This window comes from Petromyzon marinus, chromosome 6 (assembly GCF_048934315.1).
Source record: "Petromyzon marinus isolate PM22_M1 ecotype Great Lakes invasive population chromosome 6, UKy_Petmar_22M1.pri1.0, whole genome shotgun sequence".
NCBI classification, from domain to species: Eukaryota; Metazoa; Chordata; class Hyperoartia; order Petromyzontiformes; family Petromyzontidae; genus Petromyzon; species Petromyzon marinus.
The window spans coordinates 4,856,759-4,879,730 of record NC_133672.1 but is presented as its reverse complement, the minus strand read 5'-3'; the positions used below and the strand labels follow the sequence as shown (position 1 = coordinate 4,879,730).

General features: G+C 43.3%; 1 protein-coding gene across 1 annotated transcript in view; it reads right to left on the bottom strand.

The window, feature by feature from the left end:
* Positions 1-22,972, bottom strand: part of AK7 (adenylate kinase 7) — a 25,679-nt gene extending 2,707 nt beyond the window's left edge. Inside the window, exons 1-16 of the mRNA XM_032948580.2 lie at positions 22,825-22,972; positions 19,101-19,313; positions 18,441-18,549; positions 18,224-18,318; positions 17,553-17,663; positions 17,362-17,445; positions 17,165-17,253; positions 15,988-16,078; positions 14,724-14,801; positions 14,142-14,291; positions 13,485-13,613; positions 7,342-7,504; positions 6,478-6,606; positions 3,510-3,584; positions 1,901-2,098; positions 1,235-1,452 (exon numbers count right to left, since the gene is read on the bottom strand). Coding sequence (XP_032804471.1) covers positions 1,235-1,452; positions 1,901-2,098; positions 3,510-3,584; positions 6,478-6,606; positions 7,342-7,504; positions 13,485-13,613; positions 14,142-14,291; positions 14,724-14,801; positions 15,988-16,078; positions 17,165-17,253; positions 17,362-17,445; positions 17,553-17,663; positions 18,224-18,318; positions 18,441-18,549; positions 19,101-19,313; positions 22,825-22,911 — 2,019 coding nt within the window. The 5' untranslated portion in view covers positions 22,912-22,972. The remainder of the gene's footprint in view (positions 1-1,234; positions 1,453-1,900; positions 2,099-3,509; positions 3,585-6,477; positions 6,607-7,341; positions 7,505-13,484; positions 13,614-14,141; positions 14,292-14,723; positions 14,802-15,987; positions 16,079-17,164; positions 17,254-17,361; positions 17,446-17,552; positions 17,664-18,223; positions 18,319-18,440; positions 18,550-19,100; positions 19,314-22,824) is intronic.

Sequence of the window (22,972 nt, the reverse complement as noted above, 5' to 3'; positions counted from 1 at the left end):
CCATTACACCACGGCAGCGTCCCATGTGGTGAACGAATCTTATATATGTATGTTGAACGCAACTGCACTTGGATTCAGTATAAGGTCTATGACCGTTAATAGGGCAGCTCTAAACGGAGGGGTCCATGTTCTTAACCTTAATGTAAAGCTCAGTAAGCGGGGGACTTCAAGAGCATACCTTTGATGATCACGTGTTAACTGAGTAACTGTCGAGGAATATGGATGATTGGCCGTGATGACCTACATAACTCGAAGTCAAGTACCTCTCCAGCCTCCAAATTGGGGGGCACATGTTGGTTAGGGGTGTGTACTGCTAATTAAGGGGGACGTATGCCCCCCCCCCCCAAGGACGCCTGTAGTATCACCACTGGTTGGCTTCAACATTTGGCCAAGGTCATCTTGTGTAGGTATATTGTGTCAGTGAAGCCCATTCACCCTTTCTTCTCCGAGTGCTTCGACAGTGGTTGTACTCAAGATTTCAACAGACAGTCTTGACAAGAGGTACCTGGCACAAACCCCGAGTGGAGGTTTGGTCCCAAAGCCTCTTGCCTCCTCAATGTTCTGCATTCAGCCTTGGTACCAAACCTCCGTTGGCAGTTTGTCCCAGAAAGATCTTGTAAACATTGTCCGTTGAAACCTGCTGCAAATAAACTAAGCTTGGCGGAAGTGGCATACACAAGCACATTACACTTAAACATGATGACCATGTCAAACCCCAACTGCCACATAAAGTTGTTTTCAGAGACCTTTGTTTTCAATATGTGAATTTTGCAATAAAATGTAATATACAAATCCAAAAATAATAAACACTAAAGTATTTGCAGGGGGACCATACAAAGCAAATCATAAATGCAGATCGTTTATTACATGAGGTTGACCACAAACTCCGGTCATCCTCGCAGCGGCGTTTTTAACCATCGAACAAAGACGACTGCATCGCGCACTTTCAGATGCGCTTCTGCGTCCGTTTAGAACGCTCTTCTTTCCGATATTAGGAAACCACTGGAGCTATGCACTTTCAAATCTAAATTTAAAACCAATTTCTTTAGAACTGTTTTTTTTGTGTTTGAGTTTGTTGTCCTTCCCCCGCACCTCCGATTAGCGCGGTCGCCAATGCACGGTGCGAAAGAAGTTCAACGTGCAATCGGTACATACTGGTCCGTTAACGGTGGAGGCTGGTCCGCTACGCAGCGGCCGACGCGAGCGAGGTGCTACTTGGAGGGAGAGTACCGACCCACTCGTTGAGCTTGCGTTCCCTCTCCACCGCCTCCACCACCTCGTGTCTCTCCCACTCGGCCCACTTCTCGGCTTCCTGCCTCATCCTCTCCTCCGCCGCACGCCGGAAGATTTCTTCCCTCTCTTCGGCGGTCAGGCCGTAGTTGCGCGGCTCGCCCATCCGTTTGAGCAGCTGGTGTACCAGCAGCAGGAATTCAGCATCTTCCTTGGTTACATCTGCAAAATAAGGATAATATTGAACAATGTGTCGTATTCACTGGCTATGCATCAGCCTCAGCAACACCTGTGCGGTGATAAGCCATGCGCTGTACCATGAGTCCCACACACAACAGGGAGAAGCACCACATACGGTAAAACCTCTGAAGCCAGACTCGAGTAAACCACAATTCAGAATAAGCTAAAATTAAAAATAAACAATTTTTTAAAATATCTTCGACTGGTAGAAAAATGTAGTGAGATGGCAGAAGACAGATGCAGACAATATAGACGTGAGCGATCACGTTTTTTTACGTTAATGAGTGTGATATATGTGCCTACATTTGATGCAGCCATATTATCTATGATGACCGTAATATTTTGCTTGGCTGGTGCAGTTGCACCGCCTGCACACAGGACAGGAAGGCCACCGCGTATCGATGCGACGGCGACAACGCAGCGGGCCCACCGTAGTGCGCGACGGCGACGCTCTGCTCTTCAAAGTAGTTGAGGATGGTCTCGTCGACGGTGTTGTGCGCGCGGAAAGCGGCCAGCCGGCGCAGAGTGGCCTCCTCGGTGTAGTGAGTGCCGGCCACCACGGCCTCGGGCAGGTTCATCACGCGGTCACGCAGGAACTCGTCCGGGGCCTCCAGGGAAACCACCAAGTCTGCACCGCTCCACAGCCGTGGCAAAAACCCAGATCTCAGCACAACCGACGGTCTAATTAGGACAATTCTGAAAAGTGACCGTCACGTTCTCAGAGGTTCTGAAGGCAAGGAAGGTTGACGAGAAAGAGGCCAGGGGACAGAAAGAGAAAACTTCTGCTGGGCGATTTTCAGGACGTGTACGAGGAAGGAGGAATGTCTATTTTGCTTGCTTGGGTCAGCGAGTTTGACTTACCATGCAGCCATTACACAATAATGTAGAAAAATAATAAAGAAAAATAATGTATATGCATGGTTCTGTAACGCTTTCTGATGTGTGTTTGTCATCAGAAGTATAATATTCAACTAGCCGCGTGAAATGACGTCACACACAATGACGTCATGAGAGGAGAAGCACTCGCATGGTGTGTGACATCCTCGTGCTTGACCAAGTCGGCGGTGGACTTTTTTCCGCCTAGTCCTTCACAGCTACAAAACTTAATACACTAATAAAATGTGTTGGATCATCATTAGATTTAAGATGACCCCATGTTTAGCAGACAGACGGACAGACAGAGGGATAGAGCGAATGCATGAAAGCATTCAACCTTAGTTGAAAATAGTTGCCATAGTTCTGGCCTTTGAAAAACAAGTGCATGCGGAGGATGCTAGGAATTTGAAGGAAGGATATGGTAAGCAAACTTTAAAGCTCTTAAGGGAACCTGGCGAGGAAGTGTTGTGCATGTAATTAAGAAAAAAGCGATTGCCACGAGTGGGACACACCAATAAATATGGAGGGTAGATTATCAGGACAAGAATTGCAGTGGCAAGCTAGACGGTGAGGAAACTGTAAGAGTGGCCCGTAAAGGTCAGATGTCGACTATAGAAGAATGTTGGCATCCAGAGATTATCCATTATGACTTCTTGACCTTGATCCCAAGTACAATACATCCGTACTAAAATATACTCAAACTGAAATTATCAGAACCAAACTGTCGATGCAATATTAATTGTAATGTTTTAAACGTTGATTCGATTTGAGGTGCTGAAGTACTTTGTCCTGAGCTTCAATAAATGTGGTTCACATTCAGGGGGCTGATATTAAGAGAAATGATGCCCCCTACTTCCCTTCCCCTTCCCCCTCTTATTATCTGAAATGTGCCAATGTACAGAACCTATCAGGGGGAGTATTATGCCTCGGATGGCATTGTATATGCTCTGTATGTAAACATTTACATTAAAATGAAAGTAACAAAAAATTGTGCTAAAATTATTTTTGAATATGACTTCATATTTCCATAGATAATTATCATAGGGATTTGCCACCTGGCAGTGTGCATTGGCATGTGAGCAGCATGCACGGCGAGTTGATTCAATTCGACGCTATCTGTCCATCATCGCATGTGGTGTCGAAATAAGCACACTTTGCAATACCTGGTATGATGCTCTTGTCGTAGTAATTTTCTTTGCCTGATATTGCGTCTTCCTCCTCCTCAGCATCGTCTTCCCCTGTTGCAAGCAGAAGAAGGGAAAACCCTTGGTGAATTTACTTAACGCCGTACAATAATTCCCCAAACATTATGCACTTGAAGCATAAAGTTTCCTCTGTTTCGTCACACGCTTGGCATGTCCGCATCTGGGGAGTGAAAACCCGATGGGGTTGAGAACGCTTGATTCAATGCCCAACTTTAAAACGCGAGATGTGTTTATTCAAGATGTTTTGGAGTCAAACCTGATGTGGTATCAGCATTTACAATTTGGTCACAGCAACAAAAGATGAATTGATGTTACTTGGGTTTTTACTATTTATATTTTTGTTTCTTACCAACGAAACGATTGTATTTTTTCATTTGGTCAATTCCACAGGGGTGTTTGATCAATTGAATTTCAGTGTTTTGCTTTGGGTGGGGAACCAGAGAACGTGGAGGAAGCGCATGCATTTGAGGGGGTAACACTCAAACCTCTACACAGACAGATTCAAGAATTCATTACCATACTGTCACATGTTGGCCACCTTGACGACCAAGCCTATAGCGCTTTGTATCACCAGGCAGTCTCCCATCCAAGTACGTGGCAGGCTCAGGCCTGCTTTGCTCCTGAGATTCGAAGAGGTCTGGTACACTCAGGATGATTTGGTTGTACGCTACTTTTATACAATCTTGATTTGAAGCTTTCGTGACTGCAGGAATCGATACTCTTCGGTTCTTTCGGTAAAGTCACGTGGTAGGTAGAAAAATAAAACAAGATGTATATTTTTTCTTTTTCTACCTACGTGACTTTACCGAAAGAACCGAAGAGTACGTTTATACATGTTTTATTTGTATTTTCTTTTCTTTCAGTTCATCTCAATTTGCCATTCGGTGTCTTGGAGATTGCACGTCGATGCCTATTCTGCCAACTGTACATAACCACGATGACGGCGACAATGAATTTCCATCATAATGAAAGCAGTAAACGCGTGAGACAGATGCCTCCCACGGAGTTTCTTGCCTTAACAAACTACTTTAACTGAATGGCCCCATCTCGTCAGTAACAATAATATATCATTTGCTTTTATATTGCGCCTTTCATTGAAAGATCGCACAGCGCTATACGCGTGACATTTTCAATACTCCATGAATAATCACGACAAAATCTAAATCAAAAGAGCTATGCAAGACAACATCGTGACGGTAACACACAAAGTCAAATATACAATGGGGGAAGAAAAAAAACATCAAAGCAAAGGCGAAAAAAAAAGTGGCACGATAAGGTACAAATGGGAGAGCAGATGGAAGGGGCAGCAGACTGTGCCAGCGCCCTGCACCAACACAACCTTTTCGATTTTGATTTAAAGCTTTCGTGACTGCAGTAATTCATATTCTTAGTTTTTTCGGTAAAGTCACGTTGAAGAGAAACAACAAAATAACAAAATATATATAAAACAATAAAAAATTCTCACGACGTTTCGACCATAACTCAAACGGTCATCATCAGGTGTGTCGGTTTGCATAAATTTATTTTGAAAACGGCATATTTATTTATTTATTTATATAAAAAATAACGTTTGCGTCACGCGCAACGATTGGCAGTTTGCCAGGACTAGTCCATCTATTTTTTGAAAAGAGGAGGGGGGAGACGAAATTTGTTTTTATGTATGCTGTCTGAAAGGCACTGTAAGCGTGAACAATCAATCAAGAACTGAAATGATTTATCAAATCTTTCCAATGATTGCTAAGATAGAATCCATCTTCTCGGTTGAAATTGTCTCTGTGTTTGTATATGTGGATAGCCTCATGAACGAATCTCTCATGGAAGCCAGATGGCTTACAAAGAACCTCCGTCTTGGAAAAGTCAATGGCATGTGAGCCTACTGAATTAGAACAATGATCTGCTACGGCCGAGGTGTTGGTCCTACCGTGTTTAAGGTCTGCTTTATGTTCACGAATGCGGTCCGAGATATGGCGTTTGGTTTCTCCAATGTAACTACTACCACAGAGGCAACTTAGTTTGTAGACACCAGGGTATTGTATGTCCGGAATCACATCTTTTACAGACGGAACCAGATCACGGATTTTATGTAATGTGTTGAAACGGACCTGGATCTTTACCCTACATTGCTGGGATCACAAAAAAGATCTCCAAAATCTTGAATAAACACAAGATCCAGGTCCGTTTCAACACATTACATAAAATCCGTGATCTGGTTCCGTCTGTAAAAGATGTGATTCCGGACATACAATACCCTGGTGTCTACAAACTAAGTTGCCTCTGTGGTAGTAGTTACATTGGAGAAACCAAACGCCATATCTCGGACCGCATTCGTGAACATAAAGCAGACCTTAAACACGGTAGGACCAACACCTCGGCCGTAGCAGATCATTGTTCTAATTCAGTAGGCTCACATGCCATTGACTTTTCCAAGACGGAGGTTCTTTGTAAGCCATCTGGCTTCCATGAGAGATTCGTTCATGAGGCTATCCACATATACAAACACAGAGACAATTTCAACCGAGAAGATGGATTCTATCTTAGCAATCATTGGAAAGATTTGATAAATCATTTCAGTTCTTGATTGATTGTTCACGCTTACAGTGCCTTTCAGACAGCATACATAAAAACAAATTTCGTCTCCCCCCTCCTCTTTTCAAAAATAGATGGACTAGTCCTGGCAAACAGCCAATCGTTGCGCGTGACGCAAACGTTATTTTTTATATATAAATAAATAAATATGCCGTTTTCAAAATAAATTTATGCAAACCGACACACCTGATGATGACCGTTTGAGTTATGGTCGAAACGTCGTGAGAATTTTTTATTGTTTTATATATATTTTGTTATTTTGTTGTTTCTCTTCAACGTGACTTTACCGAAAAAACTAAGAATATAACCATTTCGATGTTCTGATATTAAAACGCCGTACCAGTGAACAGCTCCTTGGCCTGGGCGTAGGTTTTGGGAAAACCGTCCAAAATGAACCCTTGGTTCTGGCACGACATGGACCGCAGCTTCTCCTTGAAGAACCTCACGAGGTACGTGTCCTCAAGCCGACCTATTGGGATCAAACACATTATTCAGGAGAGGTCTATGTCTTGGGATATTTGGCCAATGTCATGAGTGAGTGTTTGGCTTGACGTGGGAGGAAACCAGAGAACCCGGAGAAATCCCACCACACATATAAGGAGATACGACTCAAAGCTCTGCACAGATTATTTCAATCCACTTGCTGTACTGACATCTCCTGGCCACCTAGTAACCCAAGTGGGTTTGGGAGGTTTATAAATGTGTGTGATCAACCCACCCTGGACGAAAGATTTTCCCTATTTAACAAGCTTGTCGCCTGTTTAGAGTTCTGAGCCAGGGGTAAATAAATTCCACATTCGCCTGGCAGATATGCAAAGAGTAACCACTGCTGACACACCACAAATCACTCCTGATTTTATTAACTGAGGAAGGAGGGTCGAGCCAACCCTCAACTGCTCATCTGGTAAATTCCGCAGAACAGGAATTACAACACGGGAAAAAAAATAATCTGACACTGACAGAATTTAATATAAGCATCATTTGGGCTTTTAAACGGGAAGTCGATGATTTACATAAAAACGCCCATTTCAGTGCTGTGGTAATGTTTACATTACGTTTTTGTATTTCCCTTACCATGGTATTGTTTTGCATATATGTGAATGTATAATATGAGAACTGCAAAAAAAATGTGTTTATGATTGTCTGTAACAGGATACATCTTTGAATGCTCCACAAACCCTGTATAACATGTATACATTTTTACCATTGTTTTGTTCCAAGCTTTCCTTCACAGCTTCCAGCAGCTCCTGAGCATCCTGAGCTGATTCCCCCTCTTCCTCTGCTTCTCCTCCTTCGTCCTCCTCCTCCCCCGTCTCTCTGTGTTCCTCCTCTTCACCCTCCTTCTGTGCCCGAGCTGCTATCCTCTCCTGTAACCAGAGTGAAGTATCCCTGCATGTAAACTTAAACAATTGTATTTAACCAGGAAAGTTCCACTGAGCTAGAGAGATCTTCTTCAGAAGCGACCTGGCCTCAAATCATAGCTCAATGAAGCGGCTTATCGCGTGAAAATTTACAGCAGCCAAATACTCTAAACCAGTGGTTCTTAACCTGGGTTCGATCGAACCCCAGGGGTTCGGTGAGTCGATCTCAGGGGTTCGGCAGAGCCCCCGCCACGGAGGTCCGGACACACTTGAATTATTGTGTAAATTTGTGATGACACACACGGCCCGCTTGGCCATCACTGGCTGCAGATGATCATGCTACACTGCTTGGCCAATCAGCGCTGCGGGGAATTTAGTGCGTACTCAGTAGTCAACGTGTGACTGTTGTTGTCGTACGTCGTGTGATTTCTTTAATATTTTATCCATACTAACTATGTCGGGCAAAAGAAGAAAGTGGTCGGACGAATATGTACAACATGGATTCTCATGTATCACGGAACGTGATGGGAGTGAGCGTCCTATCTGCATGATTTGCAACGCCAAGTTGAGCAACTCTAGTCTTGCACCGGCAAAACTAAAGGAACACTTCTTGAAGCTGCATGGAGACGGGGAATACAAGAACACAACACTTGCTGAATTCAGGGTGAAGAGAGCCAGATTCGATGAAAGGGCCACTCTGCCTGCTCTTGGATTTGTACCTGTTAACAAACCGATCCTGACAGCATCGTACGAAGTTGCTTACCTGATCGCAAAGCAGGGCAAGCCACACACCATTGGTGAAACACTTGTGAAACCAGCTGCATTAAAGATGGCGAATCTGATACTCGGAACAGCGGCCGAAGGTAAATTATCCCAAATTCCCCTTTCAAATGACACCGTCAGTGACAGAATAGAAGACATGAGTAAAGACATCTTGGCTCAAGTAGTCGCGGATCTGATTTCAAGCCCGGCAAAATTCAGCCTTCAACTCGACGAAACCACAGACGTTTCTGATCTAAGCCAGCTTGCTGTTTTTGTACGCTATGTGAAAGACGACATGATAAAAGAAGAGTTTTTTTATTTTGTAAGCCTCTTACAACAACAACGAAGGCAGCCGATGTGAAGAAGCTTGTGGATGACTTCTTCAGAGACAACAATCTTTCATGGGATATGGTTTCTGCAGTTTGTACGGACGGAGCTCCAGTCATGCTGGGAAGAAAGTCTGGTTTTGGTGCGCTAGTAAAGGCCGATGCACCACACATCATTGTGACGCATTGTATTCTGCACAGGCATGCGTTGGCAACAAAAACCTTACCTCCAAAAATGGCAGAAGTATTAAAAACTGTGGTGGAATGTGTGAACTATGTGCGAAAAAGTGCTCTGAGGCACCGCATCTTCAGTGAGCTGTGTAAAGAAATGGGCTCTGAATTTGAGGTACTTCTGCTCCATTCTAATATTCGGTGGTTATCCCGGGGACAGGTGCTGAATCGTGTTTTTGCCATGCGTGTGGAATTAGCCCTGTTTTTGCAAGAGCACCAACACTGCCATGCAGATTGCTTCAAAAATCCTGAGTTCATTCTCATTTTAGCGTACATGGCTGATATATTCGCAGCTCTCAATCATCTCAATCAGCAGATGCAGGGTGGTGGAGTCAATATCATGGAAGCGGAAGAACACCTGAAGGCTTTTCAAAAAAAGCTACCGTTATGGAAACGACGAACAGAGAACAATAACTTCGCAAACTTCCCGCTTCTGGACGACTGTGCAAGTAAGATCGAAGATGTGTCTGGAATCGGAGATATTTCTGTATCCACGGAACTGAAGCAAACAATTGCCACGCACTTAGATGAGCTTGCAAAGTCTCTCGACGGATATTTCCCTACAAGAGAGTCATATCCAGCATGGGTGAGACAGCCGTTCACGTTTGCTGTTGAAACAGCAGATGTCAATGATGAATTCCTCGACGAAATCATTGAAATTCAGCAGAGCCAGGTTCAACAGCAACTCTTCAGAACAACAACGCTCTCAACGTTTTGGTGTCGACAAATGAACAAGTATCCAGTTATTGCTAAGAAAGCCCTGGATTTTTTTATACCATTTGTTACAACATATCTTTGTGAGCAATCCTTTTCGAGGATGCTGGACATAAAAACGAAGAAAAGGAACAGACTTTGCTGTGAAAATGACATGAGAGTGGCACTTGCCAAGGTGAAGCCACGCATATCTGAACTGATCTCTCAAAGGCAACAGCAGAAGTCACATTGATTTCCAGGTATGTAATTTGTTGTGAGTTTATGCATTGTGTTGGTTTTATTCTTTGAACAAGGTAATGTTCATGCACGGCTCATTTTGTGTACCAGTAAAAAACATATCTATGTCTTGAATTTGAAAAAAACCACATTTTATTTTTCACTAAAGAGGGGTTCGGTGAATGCGCATATGAAACTGGTGGGGTTCGGTACCTCCAACAAGGTTAAGAACCACTGCTCTAAACGCATCTTTCTAAATGTTGGGGGAGGGGGAAGCCGGAGGACCCGGAGACAAATCCATGCAACCCACGGGGAGAACATGCAAACTCCAAATATACAGGTGTCAGGATCGAACCCACAACATTCTTTATACCAGGCAAGGTAGTTAACTTCTCGCCACCGTGGCGCCCCGTTTTACAGCATCACTGACACATTCTACCCACTGAAACATTCACTATAGCCTCATTTCCACGAGCCAAAGAGCTCGAGTATAAACGCGAATTGCTCTCCGACTACCACGTTTATATATTTTTAGTCAACGAGTTGGCGGCGAATTCGAGCTCGAGGCAGAGATATCTGGGTTAATTTCGCTTCGCAGGCTGACATGAAATTCCTATATCAGATCCAGGCCAAGCGGAAATACATCACCAAACACGGAACATTCAAAAACATTGTGGGACAATATGAACATTTAATTTTACATTTAGTTCAACGTTTAACTCTGCCAACAACGTGGTCCTGACCTTTAATTCACAAACATTTCTGAGAAAATCTTACTTGGAAGTATTTCTGGGAAAGGCCTGTCCAACTAGCGTGATAAATTGAGCAGCTCGGAGAATAATGGAAAACGCCACACTTTTAACCGACAGTTGTCCTTCAACTCGAGTTCTGGCCAAATCTAGTGCCCTCAAATCGACTCGAGTTGGCTGTTTGTGGAAACTAGGCATTAGAAGCATTTTTTGCAAGGCCATGAACGATAAATAAACGTATTCTTGGTTCTTTCGGTAAAGTCACGTAGAAGGGAAATATGAATCCCTGCAGTCACGAAAGCTTTAAATCGAAAGATAAATAAACGGTTGAGCTCAAAAGCACATGGATCGCTCCTGACAATAATGTAGCAGAATTACCGTATTCAACATGGCTAATGCCACCGTTGAGACCCAGGTCAAAAACAGTCCAGAGTTTACCTGCTTGAACAATTCTTGCTCCACATTTTTTTTACAGAAGACAATTAGACTGAAAATGTATATGTATTAAATTTTGATTTAAAGCTTTCGTGACTGCAGTAATTCATATTCTTAGTTTTTTCGGTAAAGTCACGTTGAAGAGAAACAACAAAATATATATAAAACAATAAAAAATTCTCACGACGTTTCGACCATAACTCAAACGGTCATCATCAGGTGTGTCGGTTTGCATAAATTTATTTTGAAAACGGCATATTTATTTATTTATATATAAATAACGTTTGCGTCACGCGCAACGATTGGCTGTTTGCCAGGACTAGTCCATCTATTTTTTTTTTTAAAAGAGGAGGGGGGAGACGAAATTTGTTTTTATGTATGCTGTCTGAAAGCCACTGTAAGCGTGAACAATCAATCAAGAACTGAAATGATTTATCAAATCTTTCCAATGATTGCTAAGATAGAATCCATCTTCTCGGTTGAAATTGTCTCTGTGTTTGTATATGTGGATAGCCTCATGAACGAATCTCTCATGGAAGCCAGATGGCTTACAAAGAACCTCCGTCTTGGAAAAGTCAATGGCATGTGAGCCTACTGAATTAGAACAATGATCTGCTACGGCCGAGGTGTTGGTCCTACCGTGTTTAAGGTCTGCTTTATGTTCACGAATGCGGTCCGAGATATGGCGTTTGGTTTCTCCAATGTAACTACTACCACAGAGGCAACTTAGTTTGTAGACACAATGAGCCACTCTGTCTACAGGAAAGCTACCCATACGGATGCTTATCTGAAACCGGATTCCCACCACCATCCATCACAGAAGAATTATCTCATCAAGACTCTGTATCATAGAGCCCAATGCATATCCGACCAGGAACACATAAGCAGTGAACTCAAGCACGTACACCAAGCTCTTAGGGCTAATGGTTTACTCCGACTATACAATCCGCAAAGCTATCACTCAAACCATGAAGAAGAACCCTCTTGAGGAGCCTTTCAAAACCATCACTTTACCCTACATTGCTGGGATCACAAAAAAGATCTCCAAAATCTTGAATAAACACAAGATCCAGGTCCGTTTCAACACATTACATAAAATCCGTGATCTGGTTCCGTCTGTAAAAGATGTGATTCCGGACATACAATACCCTGGTGTCTACAAACTAAGTTGCCTCTGTGGTAGTAGTTACATTGGAGAAACCAAACGCCATATCTCGGACCGCATTCGTGAACATAAAGCAGACCTTAAACACGGTAGGACCAACACCTCGGCCGTAGCAGATCATTGTTCTAATTCAGTAGGCTCACATGCCATTGACTTTTCCAAGACGGAGGTTCTTTGTAAGCCATCTGGCTTCCATGAGAGATTCGTTCATGAGGCTATCCACATATACAAACACAGAGACAATTTCAACCGAGAAGATGGATTCTATCTTAGCAATCATTGGAAAGATTTGATAAATCATTTCAGTTCTTGATTGATTGTTCACGCTTACAGTGGCTTTCAGACAGCATACATAAAAAACAAATTTCGTCTCCCCCCTCCTCTTTTAAAAAAAAAAATAGATGGACTAGTCCTGGCAAACAGCCAATCGTTGCGCGTGACGCAAACGTTATTTATATATAAATAAATAAATATGCCGTTTTCAAAATAAATTTATGCAAACCGACACACCTGATGATGACCGTTTGAGTTATGGTCGAAACGTCGTGAGAATTTTTTATTGTTTTATATATATTTTGTTGTTTCTCTTCAACGTGACTTTACCGAAAAAACTAAGAATATGTATATGTATTATTTCTAAATGTTTCCCATTATCCTCCAAGACAGTAAAACTTTTTTTTAATACACAAGGGTCCGTTGAACTGAAATTTATTATTTAAAATAACATTTTAGTCCATTAGCCTCTGGGCTTTATGGAGCAATGTTTTCCAGCAGCATTTGTTTATGCAGAAAACCCTGGAGTGAGGCCTGTTATACAAATGCTGCTGCGTTGCCCTGGTGTTTTACAGACAGAGTGCCCTCCACCACCAACATGGGACCCACTGCAAGATCACATACATGTACAGCACGATTTGTGAATCCACTGCTGGATGAGGGCCTCCCCACGCTCTACTTGACCATGCTGCCTGTCAGATTTATAAATGGGTCAGCTTGCTGGGTATCTCGCGTTAGCAATGCAATCACTGGCTCACGCCAGTAGATGGGGCTCTAGCGTGCCCCTCTCGAGGGTACTTTGGCCTACTCCCCTACACAGGCCAGAACTTTTGGAAGAGGTGGGAGTACAGTACCTTACTTACCCTACCACATGTGACTTGCTGAACGACTTACTGTGGTGTGTCCATTTTTTCCACTGGGTAGACAAGAGAGAAACCTGGCCATTGCTTCAACTGCCACGTTAGGAGACCAAACCGGCAACCTCTGGATTGTCAGTGTGCCCACCGAGTCGAGCGTGTTAACCGGCACATCACGGCAGCGTCCTGCTTCGCAGGTAAAGCCACGCAAATCACAATTCCAACAGCCAGCTCTGCACCACTCGCGACGCTGCTCACCAGCCTCTCGATGGCCTCATCTATGACGTCCTTGGCCTTAATGTGGTGCAGCCTGTAGTGCTTGCAGAGTTTCTCCACCAGGGAGGTCTTCCCCACGGCAGGCGGGCCAAGCACGCAGCCACGCATGGGCTGTGAGCGCAAACAACACCCGCGAGGGATGCGCATGCACTGGGTTGTTTTGACGAGAGGTGCAACTTGGAGCCTGGATATCTCATTATTCAAATAATTGATTACTCTAGAAATTATTCGTATGATCATTTACAAATGGATAGCAAACAAAATAATTCCCAAAACAGTAAATAGATTATTACTCGCATTATTTAACGCACTTATAACAAACTTAAACCATCTATTTTTATAAATGAAACTATGATTTGATTCATGCATATGATGTTCACATTTCCCCCGAACGCTTGAGATTAACCATAGATCGAGTTGCTCCAAATGGGTTAGGCAAGTACTCTTGCTCATTATTTTACATTGTGCTTGCAAAGATGGTTAAACATCATCCAAATTTTAAAAAATGCTCGAAAGAAACAGTTAGCTGTAATTCGACTTTCGAGAAAAATGCAACGATTCAGTGGGATTCTTTCAAGCGCACGAAACGAGTGCAGAGCGTTCGCACGAGCACGCTCAAGGGTAGAAAAAGGTTCTTACCAGCAGCCCTCGTGTCTCCTTGTACTCCCTGACGATGGTGGCGATGTTCTCCACCAGGCCACCCTCAGCAACCCAGTGGATGTTCATGCCCCCGCGCAAGAACTGCGCATCGAATCGCAGATTCACGAGCAGGTGGTCGTAATCCGATTGCTGCCACGGCACAAGAGGGAGTCGCTCAGTCTTCCACGCATGGGAGGCGCGTTCAAGTAGACCACTCACTAGTTTATGCAATGCAGTTGGAAGCCCGCTGAGATTCACAGACCCCTGCTACCCCGATACGCAGACCTCTTCATGATTTCTTTTAAAAAGAGGTGCACGTAACGTTCCGCGATATTTAAAATGATAGATTGGATAACCAGCACCGCAGCTGTTAAGCCAAATTATAGGTTTAAAAGTATTTTTTCTCTCTCGTAATCTGTACATTGTTTATATTAGCTTTTAAATGACTCCTAAATAATTGAAATGATTGCAAAGGTCGAGGAAGAGTTATTTCTCTGAACCCACACATATACACTGATCAACTGCTTATTATATACAGCTGTGTCATCCCAGGAGCGGTATGCAAGACAGAGATGACATTACCATGAGGTCTCTTAACAGGAGTGCTTCTTCCTTGGGCACTTTAATGGTTTTACCCGGTCCCAAGTGTTTGCTGATGGCCTGTAAAATGCAAAGTTCATAACAAATTTTAGTTACGGAAATTTTTACTTGGATTGGAGTGAAAGTCAATTATTATATCAACAGTTCTTTCACGTAAACATGTCAAACATGATACTCGTAAAATAGCCCCATTTTCTGCAGCAATGCGAATTTGAGAGTGCATGTGACCCTTAGGTTATTATCAACCCCAACATGTATGAATATGGATGAACATGCATTCGCTCGCGTGGATTCTATACCGCTTTTCCAACACGCGTTTCTCTTTGGAAGCGTTTAATTAACAATGATAACGTTACTTTTTGAGCCGCACAATTGGATGACATCACACGTAATGATGTCATGGAGAGGCAAGGCGCGCGCATGGCCTCGAATGTCATCACCTCGTTTTTAGCAGTTTTTTTTTTATCACCGTGTTTTGGGCAACTCTTTGATAAATGTAGCCAGTTTCATTATAGGTTATGTCCCTAATAGCAACACAATTTTTACAAATTATTTTATATATTGGATTATCTTAACGAGAGTAATCGTGACACTGCTTTCTCCCCGCAATAGACATGGATAGAGCTCGTGCATTACCTCTTTAAACTTAAATTATAAAGCATAAAAAACAATACCCTAACACGTTAACAAGCCAATAACGTAACAAGACAGCATTCATTATACACAAACTAGGGCAAAGGCATTCACAGAAGTCAATTAAACAACTTTGTATTAATCCTGTGCTGACGAGGGAACAGCCCCATTGCTGCCACCTCCAGAAGAGACTTTTTACAAAACACACACCACGTGACACATCACACACTGAACCTTCCATAAATCCCGATGAGAGTTGTTCGCCGAATCCACGAACACACTGGTGCTGGGCGAACGAAGTTCTGGAACTGACTGACCGCTGTAAGAATGTGGCTGCCAATCCCATGGGTGCTGTACTGTCATGCATGAGTTCATAAACTACAGTCTATGAAATCCAATTCAATATTTAATTCAGCAAGACGTGGAAACAACTCGTTAAGACAAATACACGAACATGGTCTAGTTCGCAAGAGTGACATTGGTTACATAACAAGAATAAGGATTGCAAGATTTAAAAAAATAAACTAATAGCATAATCAAATTAAAAGGTAAGAGAACATGGATTAAATACCCTATGTTTTACAAAATACAACCCTTAATGTCAAGCAAATACCTTGACTAGCTCCTCCAGTGTGTGCTTTGAGCTGTCTGTAGCAAGCAAGTAGTGCACCTTTGGTTTTCTGTCCAATATATTCTGCACCACACTGTTTGAAAGAGACAGAAATATTGAAATGTTATGAGCAATTCACCATGAATGCGTGAGCATATTCTCTTCATGTACAGCCCATTTGTTAATCCACTGCTGGATGAATGCTTCCCCACTGCTGCGCGAGTCATGTGGATTTTCTGACCATACTTCACCGTGCTGGTCAGGGCGGGTTGATGAAGGCGAGGAGCATAGATGCCGGAACGTAGTACAGTACAACAATAGATTTTGCTGCACTGCCCTCTGCTGATGATGCAGCTGTACGAAAGCCTACAGCAGCTTTTTATGCCCGGTAGTTGCTGATGCAAATACTATCCAGGCTCAACCATACTTAGCCTGAGAGATATATATAACAAAAATACTTTATCGGTGCATTCCTGGTGAACTGGTGCATTTGTACATATAGTTGGAGCCCAAGTCTAACAAAGGTGGACTAGTATTGCCAGACATTATGGTGGCATTGCAAAACAATTGAATGTTTGCCTTTGTTGAGCGTTTATTTATTTTCATCTAATTTGTACAGTTTTGTTCACTTCATTTGCGTGAATTATAATTAATGGCTTCCCACACGCACAATTCAATGCATGTATCACTCGCGCAATAATCAATATGAATCGATGATTTGATAGGTAAATAATTGCCTGCAATTTAGTATGAAAGGAAAATATGCAGCACTGCAATTGTTTGCTCACGCTACTGCTGGCAGAAGGGCTTCCACGAGAGGGAGTTCTAGACAGCCACTCTCGAGGGTTTGTTGGCCTGCTCGACTGGACATCTGTGACTACTGGACATCTATGAAAAAGAGCTTCGTAGCTCATCAGATTCCTGCAGGATAAATAAATATTCTGACTCTTCCACACTAGGTATCTTGGAAAAGGTTGGAGTACCCACACTTCATCCCACCACATGCAACCTACCCATATACACTGCTGCGTGGATACAGCCAGGGGGGTTTAAGAAGACTGCACCATTGTTTGACCTGCCGCGCCAGGAGATCAAACCGACGGCCTCTGGATTGCAAGTCCAGCACGATAACCATTTCAACATGGCAGCATCCAGTACTGCAATAAACAACGTCTCTTACCCTGCTACGTCTTTAACGTGAATAGTTGGGACAATGTTGCTTCCGGGTCCGTATATAGGCAGGGCAGACAATTCTCCAAGCCACGCTGTCTGCAACCAACAACAAGCCTGTGCTGTTAAGGCTCACTTTACAAACGAGCCGCATTACACAACCGTGGCAGTCTATGTTATTTTCTGTTATCAGCAAAACAGAGTTACCTTGAAGAAGTGATGAAAAACACTCTCTCCCATTCCATACATGAGGCCACATGCCAGCACAAAGGTGGAGAACGTGGTTTTATTCTGGAAAGCAGAATCACACGCTGAAATGGTAAATATTTTGTTTATGAATCTGTTGTTTTGTTTCACACCATGTATTCAATACTGTACTCATGTTATGCAGCACTAACCGTTTTTCCCAGCTTGATGACAAGTCTCTCTACATCTATCTCCTGTGTAAAGTTGGGATGGGGCTTCCTCCTCCGGTAATCTTCCTCCGTGAAGTCCAGCTCTGGATCATCCTGGGACCAAGACAGATAACACTGTAGTGTACGTGTGTACAAGTGTTGTCCATTTGCCTACGAACCATTCACCCTGAATACACGCGATTTGTTCAGATCGCAGACACTACGCGAGATTGATACAGATTAAGTACTTTTATGGGAGACTGCCTGCGAATATTTTAGGTGTTGTATGCTTGGGGTGCAAAGTAACCATGAGATAGCAGTGCAGCAAAAAATTGAGTCTCTATCTTTCTGGCGCTTTGTGTGTTATTCCCTCGTATGAATTGAAAAACTCATTCTAGATTGACTGAAAACTAATGAATTTAGAACTGCTCTTTGTGTTTAGTTTGTTTTATTTCCCCCCGTACCTACGATCAGCATGATTGGCTATATACGGTGCGAAAGAAGTTCAACATACATACATACATATGTATGGGGTTTTTTTCCAGGTACCCTGGTGTTCTACAAAATGCCAAATACGCATTCATAGGATTCAAAATTATACCAATTCAAAACTCTTCTGAAAGAGACTGAGATTTTCCTGAGTAAATAAATGACAATCAGTATTTTGCACTCACAGGGTCCAGAGGCCTGGTGCGTGCCCATGTCATTATTGTCGACAACAGAACAAACACCTTGGGATTTTCAAAGCTTTTCAACTTCTCATGAATCTCTGTGAAACAACATTTTAAAAAAAACGTTAACGCAAACTTAAAAGCCAATGTTTTTTCCCATATTTTGAGCGATAACATCTGCTTATGGCCCAGCGGTAAATCCAATTGTGGCAGTTCTGACCAGTGACCGCCCAGGACGCTTCCTCTGTCTGATCGGCATCCTCCGTGATGTTATAAACAATGATGTCACACTCCATCAGGTGGTAAAGCAGGTCTTCGCGTGACGAAGGCTGTGAAAAGTATAAACGGAAAATTCAAATGAACAGAAAAAATTAATACAAATACTTCGATCTGTCTATCCAAATAATAAATCACGTGCATAAAAGGGGTACTATTTGTTATTCTTATACACGGACTAGGCTTATTGGTTTCTGACTTTTCATGTACTAACCTTGTGAAGTGTCATCCTTCACCTGCAATTTAGATGTCTGTTTGCCAGCAGTATATTTGGCGTTTTTGTTATTTTTCTACAAAATAATCCAATGTTAGTAAACATATGAGAGTATGTTACATTACTAAAGTATAATAAATCTTCAGTCCATCAGCCAATAAGGCTTTTGAACCAATGTTATCGAGGAACATTTGGTTTAAGCAGGCAAACCTCTGGGATTGGTTTGCCTTTCTGGGTCTCATCAGCAGAGCCAGATTTGCTACACAAATTCTTCTGGGTTACTAGACGTTATTGAAAAGAGCACTTCCCCTACAGAATGGATGGATTTTATCACTTGTGTCCAAGGTGGTAAATTGTGCATTTGGCTGGATTCTTGACTGCTGCGAATACCTTCACGATTTGCTGCACAAAATCAGGTTCCGGGCTTTCTGGTTGTCTAAGGGTGCCCACAACCTGGTAAGTCATCTTTACACGAGCTGCCTTTGATGGGCCCTGTCCAGATCCTTCCCCATCCATCTCATCATGCGCCTCCTCTTCTTCATCCTCCTCTTCCATCCCTTCCATGCTTTCCAAGGATGCTCCGACCACACAGCCCGACAAATGCTATGAGCAAAAATGGACAATGAGTGCCAATGTTTTGGTCATGCACACACACACACCTTTTCTCGCACAATCCACACACAATGGAGCATCTGGTCAAAAATAAATGTATTATTAATATTCCCACTTGATGCAACGCTTAACAAGAAACAAAATACCTCCTACGAGGGCTGTTTTGGGAAACATGCCCGGCTAATATATAGAATCCCATAGGCCCATTGTAATCCACTGCCAAGCATTAAGTATTATCCACAGTATGCATCCCAGCCTTTAATATAATTATCCTATACACATGTGGCAGCCTTAACTCTACCTCCCAGTCCTCCCTTGGTTTGCATCATCTCACAGGACAGTGTTCAATTTCATTCAACTTCTAGATTTGGTCTCTTTTACAAGACATTAATAAAACCTGTTTTCCACTATTACGGTTTTCGCAAAGTAACATTGAGGGCTTGTAATTTGTCAAAATTTCTTGAAAGTGCTCCGTTACATCTTTTTGAAAAATATCTTTAGGGACAGATCACAATATTTCTTGCCTGGCCTCTCACTCTGCCCCAACCTCTCAAATTACTCCATTACTCAATGTCTATAATGGTCGCTTATGTGCGAATCACCCCAAATGTGCCTGACTTCATTGGTGCCATTGTCATTGGCTCATTTCACAAGCATGTAAACCTAAGTTTCACATTCGTATATTCCACCAGTGATATCTTGTTACCTGCGTCCAAATTGTGCTGAATGTGTCCGTCCTCATTAGATCTCAGAAGCTAAGCAGCAATGACCGTGAATACTGCTTGGATGGGAGATTGCCTGTGAGTATGAGATTGACTATATATGGTGTGAAAGAAGTTCAAAATACATACATATAAGAGATGGCAGAACAGTAAGAGATTCTTAAATACATATTTGCAGAGCTTGCACTGTTACACCAATGCTACCATGGGTTTTATCTGAGTACTCTGATTTCCTCCAATGAAGGCAAACACTTGTTAATGGAATCAGCTGAACATCCCAAATGTCCTTGCTATAATGTTAAACTGCATCCGGTGATGGTTTAAAAGACAAGCGGTAACCCACCTGAAGTGGCCCGCTCTAGTTACTACTCAAGAACCCTTCTGGGGAGAGTGAAGAGGGTGAATGGGATCGGATGGGCTGGAAAGAGCTTGAACCATAGATCTGCCCATAAATAGAGAACTTAAGTGAGAAACATCCCAATGCAGGAACCTTCTGCAAATACGTCTTGAGAATCAGCAAGGCTTTCCTGGGTAAAACAAAGGTCATTGATATTCTTATTATCATCTTTGCACGTTTGGCAAGTGCCCTTTCCACTGAGCCCCCCGACTAATTGTAGGCTCCAGTTTTCGGCGACTCGTGGCACAAGTCTAACATGTATCTACGTTTCCATGACACCTCCATGGGACGCTGAAGTTGATGAATTGTGCCTCGCTTTTTACAGTGAGAATTCACAGTCTCGGGAGCATTGGTTTCACTGCTAATATCCCAGGAGCTACGTTTGAGCTCTAAGGCCGGGTATTGTGCATCACAACTATACAGCTGCACAGCACGACACAAGAGGAAATCTACGTTTGCTGGCGTGTTCTCCTTTGGGGGAGGGGGGGGGGGGGTTATTGCTGTGTCCCTTATTAACGTTGGTGCAACTCTACGCTTTTGAACACACTTGAGTCATCTATGACCCTGCCATGTACCGCGGCTCATTGTGGTGGAAACGCTCACGCCCATGCGACTTGTAGACAGACGTCTTCCCTTTGCACGGGCGATGGAGGTAATGAATCCCAGACTGCATGTCCTTGCTGTATTTATGGATGCAATTTTAGGAGAAACTGAGCATCATCTAAAACGAGGGCCTCTAAGTTATTAAGTCATCCATCCATTCGCGCATGCAAGCATTCATTTAAATAATCCATTCATCAGTCATTAAGTCCTAATGCAAACACATGGCTGTCACGAGCCACATAATGAATCAACCCACCCCCAGCGAAATGATGAATTGACACCATTCAGGGTCATGTCACGTTTGTAATACATACTTTGTTCTGTCTCGAAAACGCCATGTAAATGGTTTGTACTGCCCCTTGTTACTGCAACTGCTTACAATATTTGTAGTCTCCTTTTTAACGGAACCCGTCTGGAACGTTCTGCCCGCGTCTTTGTATTTTCTGTCTCATTTGTTATTTTTGTCTGCATGTTCATTCGCGTAACATCTGCCATAATTGCTCTTACTCATGAATTCATTGATATGCGCATGTATTTGTCAGGGGGAGAATGTACTTGAATTGGTAAATCGATGCATCTTCACATGCATCATTTTCTCGTTATTCCATGAGCCCAGACCGAATATTTTACTTGTTGGTACCACCTTAAGTGACAAACGTTAAGTGGCGCAAACGTCCCTCTATATCCAATACAAGTTACGTGAACTTTCCTTTGAAATTAGTGGGTTATCACCAAATTAACTTTTATTTGTCCATTTTGAGAAGCTGATACGAGTGGTACCGATTTCTGCTCAATCCCGTAGAGCCCCCTGTATCAATCCACCGCTGGTGTCCAGGCCTCAAGCATGCCTTGTCTGTCATTGGGGTTGGCTTGACCATACTTCACCGCGCTGGTCAATGCGGGTGAGTGAAGGCGGGGAGCATAGACGTGGTGCAGCAATGTGTTTTTACTACACTGCCCTCTGCTGCCCACAACTTGTACCCATGTAAGAATTAAATTTATAGGTAAAGTCACGTAGGTAAAAATAAAATAACAAAAATCACGACGTTTCGGCCACAACACAAGTGGCCTTCATCAGGTGAAGCCCGGGCTTGGCTGTCTTCACTCCAACGCTGCCCTCTGGACAGTCCGGTTCCTTCACCTGATGAAGGCCACTTGTGTTGTGGCCGAAACGTCGTGATTTTTGTTATTTTATTTTTACCTACGTGACTTTACCTAATAGAACCAAAGAGTATGGATCCTTGCAGTCACGAAAGCTTCAAATCTAGAATTAAATTTATAGGGTTGGTGTCTTGAAGGCTGCGCGCAACTCACTCCCAACAAACTCAGGTCGCTCACTCAACCATTCAGCCAATCCACTCGCTCACTCATAACCACTTATCAAGGCAACGCACCAAAACACTGACCCAGACAACTCATTCAACCCACTCATTGGACCACACACCCAGGACAACTCACCACTCACCCAGGAAACTCACCAAAACACTGACCCAAGGCAACTCGTTTCAACCCACTCACCACTCACCCAGGAAACTCACCAAAACACTGACCCATTCAACCAGGCAACTCACCAAAAACACTGACCCATTCAACCAGGCAACTCACCAAAAACACTGACCCATTCAACCAGGCAACTCACCAAAAACACTGACCCATTCAACCAGGCAACTCACCAAAAACACTCGCCCAGACAATTGCAAAATTCCACCGAAATGTTGATCCAGTCAATTCGTCCACCCGCTCACTCGTGCAACACACCAAACTCACCCACCCCACTCACCCGCGCGAGGCTTCTACCCAGGAACGAGTCGATGCGGTTGATGAAGACGCGGCGGGCCCTGGGAGCCGGGGTCGCCTCCTCGTCCATGGCACCGGCCTCTCTCTCTCTCTCTGTTGTCAACGTTGCCGTGGCAACGTCGCGCGTGGTC